Source organism: Salvia hispanica, chromosome 4 (genome assembly GCF_029641045.1).
Source record: "Salvia hispanica isolate PSC_SH4W2 chromosome 4, Shi_PSC_v1, whole genome shotgun sequence".
Classification (NCBI taxonomy): domain Eukaryota; kingdom Viridiplantae; phylum Streptophyta; class Magnoliopsida; order Lamiales; family Lamiaceae; genus Salvia; species Salvia hispanica.
The window spans coordinates 23,828,774-23,834,977 of NC_142695.1; the positions used below are offsets into that span (position 1 = coordinate 23,828,774).

General features: G+C 40.1%; 1 protein-coding gene across 4 annotated transcripts; it reads left to right on the top strand.

Moving 5' to 3' along the window:
• ABO1 (IKI3 family protein) lies at positions 1-5,997 on the top strand. 4 transcript variants are annotated; one of them, XM_048091263.2, is made up of 5 exons: positions 1-309; positions 512-842; positions 1,662-4,734; positions 5,300-5,392; positions 5,494-5,997. In XM_048091263.2, exons 1-5 carry the CDS (start codon positions 145-147, stop codon positions 5,801-5,803), a joined length of 3,972 nt encoding a protein of 1,323 aa, XP_047947220.2. In that variant the 5' UTR covers positions 1-144; the 3' UTR covers positions 5,804-5,997. The 4 variants fall into 4 exon arrangements, with proteins under 4 accessions (XP_047947220.2, XP_047947221.2, XP_047947222.2 ...); XM_048091264.2 differs by having other exon boundaries at positions 1,665-4,734; XM_048091265.2 differs by lacking the exon at positions 1-309 and having other exon boundaries at positions 698-838; positions 1,665-4,734.
• The last annotated feature ends 207 nt before the right edge of the window (positions 5,998-6,204 follow it).

Below are 6,204 nucleotides of genomic sequence, written 5' to 3' on the forward strand. Positions count from 1 at the left end.
AATACTCTATTTTTTGAATTTAATGGACTAACTACTGATTTCATTTGAGAGTTTCGAAAACCCTAATTTGAATATAATTACAAAAACCCTCACCCTTTTCAGGTACTGTAGCTCCTCCATTCCGCCGCCGCATCCGTCGTCAACATGAAAAACCTCAAGTTTTCTTGGGAGGTTTGGTCGGAGGTGCAGCTGCGAAAGGAGCAGGGAGATGAATCCCTGCGGTTGGCCACCTTCGACATCGAGCGCAGCCGCCTCTTCTTCGCCTCCACCGCCAACTTCATCTACACTACTCAACTTCCTTCACCTCAGGTAACAACACTTCCTTCTTCTCTACATTCAATTCTTCTTCAATTTCGTTTCCGCTCTTTTAATCGCCTGCTTTAATTTAGTAGTAATTGATTGCTTCAAGCTCACACATGATGCAGTTTACAGCTAGGTTTTTATCCTTCCTGTTGCATCTTCATCTAATTCGATCTGATTTATTTATTATTTCAACTTTGAAACTGTGCAGACTGAGGGAGCATGGAATAAGAGCTCAGCGCCTGCTGCAACTCGGTTGAATTTGGAAACAGGAGACGTTATCACATGTTTGGATTATCTCATGGAAAAGGAAGCTTTGGTAGTTGGAACATTAAGAGGGCATCTCTTGCTGTATTCGGTTGACGATGATGTAACCGAAATTGTAGGCCAGGTAGAAGGTGGAGTTGCGTGTATTTCTCCCAGTCCGGATGGAGATTTACTTGCTATAATGACTGGTTTTGGGCAGATCCTAGTCATGAATCTTGATTGGGATCTATTGTACGAGATGCCTCTTGATGATTCACCCGAAGGTGTTGACGTAAGTAAGGACCTTTTCCATATTTCATCTCAATTGATTATGTATGCATTTCCATGCGTTTTACTTTAGGACATCAGTTTGAAGTTTCCTGTATATTGCTCTTGAATGGAAGACTGTTTGGTTCTATTTGCCAAATTCTCATATCTAAGGTACATAAGTGCATGTACCAAATTATGGTCGGAATTTCTCTGAGGAGGTTTGGAGAACTCATGCATACAAAATAAATTTGCAAGCTTCACATGATTTTTGTTATACTAAAATATTTAATAGAAACAAGGTAGTTCTTGAAATAATTCATGGATATCTCTTCTATTCTATTGGTTGAAATTGGCAGGTGTTTCTTTTATCAAGATAAAGATGGTGATTCAGTTGGTTTAGATTGTGTTAAAATTTGGAAAAGTTGTTTTTGATCATGTTATCTTAGTTAGCGTCTTAAACTTTCTTAATTGCACCTTAACAGATTGCAAATATAATGATCTTTTACTCTGTTAATGATGTTTCGACCTCTTCTCCTTTGGGTTACCCCTGCTCTAACTCACTAACCATACAGGAGAGGGAAATCACACCAGAAAATTTGGAATGGGTTTCTGAACCATTTGCCACCCCCAAGGGGTTGATGTTGTTCCGTCTTTTCTATCTTAGTATTGTTCAAAATTGTTCTTTAGATGAATTTTGGCATTATGTGAAAGTGAAACTTGTTACATGCTGAAGATATTTCTCCGAAAATTGAATGGACTTTGGAAGGAGGATAACTTCAATGCTAAGAATGCTGAACTAAGAATATGTTTATTCGTATAGTAACCTTACTCATTTAACTGTTTAGCAGATGGATCAGCTTTGTCAGTTGATTGTTTCTCTGAGGCCTCAATTTCTTGGAGAGGTGACGGGAAGTTTTTTGCTTCACTGAGCAAGGTCCATGATTCCTTGCCCTTCCACAAGAAGCTTAAAGTATGGGAGCGTGATTCTGGGGAACTCCACTCTGTCTCAGACCCAAAGCCATTCATGGGGTCTGTTATTGACTGGAACCAGATTGGGGCTAAAATTGCAACCGTGTATGATAAGAAGGAAGAGAAGAAATGTCCGTCTATAGTTCTATATGAGAAAAATGGTCTAGAGAGGAGCTCATTCAGTATCAATGAGGGAATAGATGTAACTGTAGAATTTCTTAAGTTCAATTGTAATTCAGATCTTATCGCTGCTGTTGTCAGAGGTGAAACAGTTGATACCCTGAAGATATGGCACTTTAGCAATAACCGCTGGTATACGAAGCAAGAGATCAGATATTCCAAGGAAGATGCAATAAAGTTTATGTGGGACTTGACCAACCCACTAAAGTTGATCTGTTGGACTCTTGATGGCAGAATCATAACCCGCAAGTTTGTCTGGGTTACAGCTGTGATGGGAAACTCAATAGCATTTGTCATTGATGGTTCAAAAGTTCTGGTGACTCCATTGTCTTTGTCCTTGATGCCACCTCCTATGTACTTTCTTGAATTCGAATTTCCCTGTGCCGTTAGGGACATTACTTCTTATTCAAGAACTTCCCATAATCGTCTGGCTGCATCTCTATCAGACGGAAGCTTGTGCATTGTAGAGCTTCCTTTGCTTGATGAATGGGATGAGCTGGAAGGCCAGACATTTAGAGTTGAGGCTTCACACTCTGGTATAAACTTTGGGCCTTTGTTGCATCTTGCTTGGTTGGATTCCCACACACTTCTTGGTGTCTCTACTTTAGATTCCAGTCACAGTAATTTTAGTAACAGAAACTTCCTAGATGGGGATGTTCGTACAAGGCATTACTTGCATGGAATTGAGATAAGTTGCTCTGAAGATCGTGTTTCTGGTTCCGTGACATGCTCAGGATGGCAAGCAGAAGCTCTGAATCATATGCATCTTGAAGGGGTTGTTGTTGGCATAGTGTGTAATCCACTTACTAGCTGCTCTGCATTTGTTCAGTTTGAAGGTGGAAAAATATTTGAGTGCACGTCAAAATTAGGTGTGAACAGAGGGGTCAGTCTTCAGAGATGTGATGAAATGGATTTCCTATCGTCCTGCCCATGGATGGATATTGCCCCAGTTGAAGAGCATACGCGAGAGAAACCATTGCTTTTAGGTCTTGATGACAATGGAAAACTGCATCTTGAAGGAAGAATATTGTGTAACAATTGCAGTAGCTTTTCAACTTACTCAAGTTCAGGTGATGGGATGATAACACATGTGGTAATCGCCACTAAACAAGATTTTATGTTTATTGTTGATGTTGGTGATATTGTGCGTGGGGAACTGGAAAAGAATTATGAGAATTTCCAACCTGTTGTAGCAAAGAATAGAAAAGGAGAAAATGAAAGCATTTTTATTAACATATGGGAAAAAGGAGCAGAAATTGTTGGTGTTCTTCATGGTGATGGGTCTGCTGTGATCTTACAAACTCCTCGAGGAAATCTTGAATGTGTGTATCCCAGGAAATTAGTTCTTGTTTCGATCATCAATGTGTTGGCTAATAGGCGGTTTAAAGATGCCTTGGAAATGGTAAGAAGGCACAGGATTGATTTTAACATCATTGTTGACCATTGTGGTTGGCAAGCCTTTACTGGGTTAGCTGCAGACTTTGTTGTACAGGTTGGCAACCTGAACTATGTAACTGAGTTTGTTTGTGCCATTAAAGGTGAAGATGTTATGGAGACACTTTATAAAAACTATACATCCTTACCATGCATCAAGAAGGATAAAGTTGTAAGATATGGTGAATCGAAGAGTGCAGATGGTGATAATAGAGTATCCTCTGTTTTATTGGCCGTGAGGAATGCTCTTGAGGATCAAATTGAGGAAACTCCAGCAAGAGAGCTTTGCATTCTGACCACCTTGGCTAGAAGTAGCCCCCCAGCTCTGGAGGAGGCTTTGAGGAGAATAAAAGTTATCAGAGAACTAGAGCTTTCTGTAGCTAATGATACAAAAAGACCTTATCCTTCATCAGAGGAATCCTTGAAGCATTTGCTATGGCTTTCTGAGTCAGAGGCAGTTTTTGAAGCTGCTTTAGGCCTTTATGATTTAAATCTTGCTGCTATTGTTGCGTTAAATTCACAAAAGGACCCAAAAGAATTTTTGCCACTTCTACAAGAATTGGAACTTATGCCTCAACTTTTGATGCAATACAACATTGACCTTAAATTACAAAGGTATGAAAGTGCTTTAAGGCACATTGTTTCTGCTGGGGACTCTTATTATGAAGATTCCTTGAATCTAATGAATAAAGTCCCAGAGCTTTATCCGATGGGACTTCAGTTGATTACTTCTCCTGACAAGAAACAACAGGTGCTTGAAGCATGGGGTGATCATCTTAATGCTACAAAATGCTTTGAGGATGCTGCTACCACATATTTGTGTTGCTCTTGTTTAGAGAAGGCACTGAAGGCATATCGTGCTGGTGGTAATTGGACTGGGGTTCTGACTGTGGCTGGCCTTATGAAGCATGGAAAGGATGATCTTCTGCAACTGGCACGTGAGCTAAGTGAGGAACTTCAAGCACTTGGTAAACCCAGGGATGCGGCAAAAATACTCTTGGAGTACTGCTGTGATGTTTATAATGGTGTTAGCCTCTTGGTGGATGCAAGGAGTTGGGACGAGGCGTTAAGGATTGCTTTCTTGCACAGAAGAGATGATCTAGTTTTAGTAGTGAAGGATGCTTCTCTCGAATGTGCAAGCGTGATGATGGGAGAATATAATGAAGGGGTGGAGAAAGTTGGAAAGTACTTGACCCGTTACCTAGCAGTTCGTCAGAGAAGATTATTACTTGCTGCAACAATTAAATCAGAGGAGGGATTGGCAGGCTATCTTGATGATGAAACTGCGTCACAAGCTAGCAGTAATTTTAGTGGAATGAGTGCATACACCACCGGGTAAGTGTTTATTTATATTGTGCATTGTTTTATTCCAAGATCTATAATCTCCCATTTAAGAATGTTTCCGAGGTCAATAACAGCAAATAATGTATTTTTCTGTTAATTTAGTAAACATCATGCTACCTGTACTAAAATGTTTTCTATTTCATGTAATGCTTCTATAAACCTGGTGTTTTTTGTTAGGAAATTCTGAAAACATGTTAATATGTGCTAGATTTAAGGGTTTCAAATGTATCATAACAGAGCCCTTTCAAACAACCTAGACTTGGGATTCAGATACATAGATCCAAATTCCAAATCATTCCTTTCATATGCAGCCTAACATGATTTTCTACTCTTTTTCTTAAGAATTCGAGTATTTAAAATTAGTTACTCTTTTTATGGTGCCATATTCATTGTATGAGTGGCAGAAACCTCATCTTGGTTAGATTTTTCTGTGCATATCAAATCAGAAATATTAAAATCCAGTAAACTAGATCAACAAACTCCTCCTTTCCTGTGGCTAAAACCACCTATGCAGCATCAGAATGACCCGTCTTGTGTTGCTCCATTTTATGTGCAGGTCGAGAAGAGTTTCAACTGCTCCCACCTCTACCAGCACGTCCACTAAGGGAAGAGGTCGCCAACGGAACAGGGGGAAGATTAGAGCTGGAAGGTGCAATGTTAATTCCTATAGCTGCTGATCGTGGTTATGTACATGCAACTTTCTTTTAGACCTTCTGTTTCTGATGTTCATACTCCGTCTTTTCTGTGCAGCCCTGATGAGGAGACGGCTTTAGTTGAGCATTTGAAGGGGATGTCTCTGGCTGAAGGAGCAAAACACGAGCTTATGTCTTTGTTGATTTGCCTTGTGATGCTCGGTGAGGAAGACACTGCAAGGAAACTGCAACACACTGCTGAGAAGTTTCAAGTGTCTCAATCTGCAGCAGTGAAGTTGGCAGATGATTTGATGCCAATTGACAGCATTGATGAGCAGGCCTTTAATCTGGAGATTTATATTCAGACTGTACAGAAAGAAGTACAGAATTCAGATGCATTCTCCTGGAAATCGAAGGTACTGGGGTGATGGAACGAGATATTTGGTTGCATCTCGACACGGGGAAGGAAGATATCGATGTTAGTCCTATCAAGAGCAACCCAGCCTTGCAGATTTGTAGTTCATGGTTTTTCGTTGTTTATTAGTTCCAGTTTTTGGTTATTTAAACAAACCTAAATACGCATTACATTTCTTTCTAAATCATCAAATAGTTGTTCTTGTCAGCTTCCATGAATATGAAATCAAATGCTCCCTTTATTTAATCTTCGATAATAAGAGCATCTCCGGTGGCGCTCTTCCCACTAGGACTTCCACTAGGACCTCCCACAAAAACCTCTTGTCACGTCACCAAGACTTCCCACTAGGACTTCCCATCACACTGCACAATGTAGGACTTCCATTAGGACTTCCCGCAATAAAATAAAATCACA

Bases quoted from the DNA above. Each gene is read 5' to 3' on its own strand.
- ABO1 (XM_048091263.2), top strand. From the start codon at position 145: ATGAAAAACCTCAAGTTTTCTTGGGAGGTTTGGTCGGAGGTGCAGCTG. The intron at 310-511 runs GTAACAACACTT...GAAACTGTGCAG, and splicing joins CTCAACTTCCTTCACCTCAG to ACTGAGGGAGCATGGAATAA. The intron at 843-1,661 runs GTAAGGACCTTT...TTAACTGTTTAG, and splicing joins ACCCGAAGGTGTTGACGTAA to CAGATGGATCAGCTTTGTCA.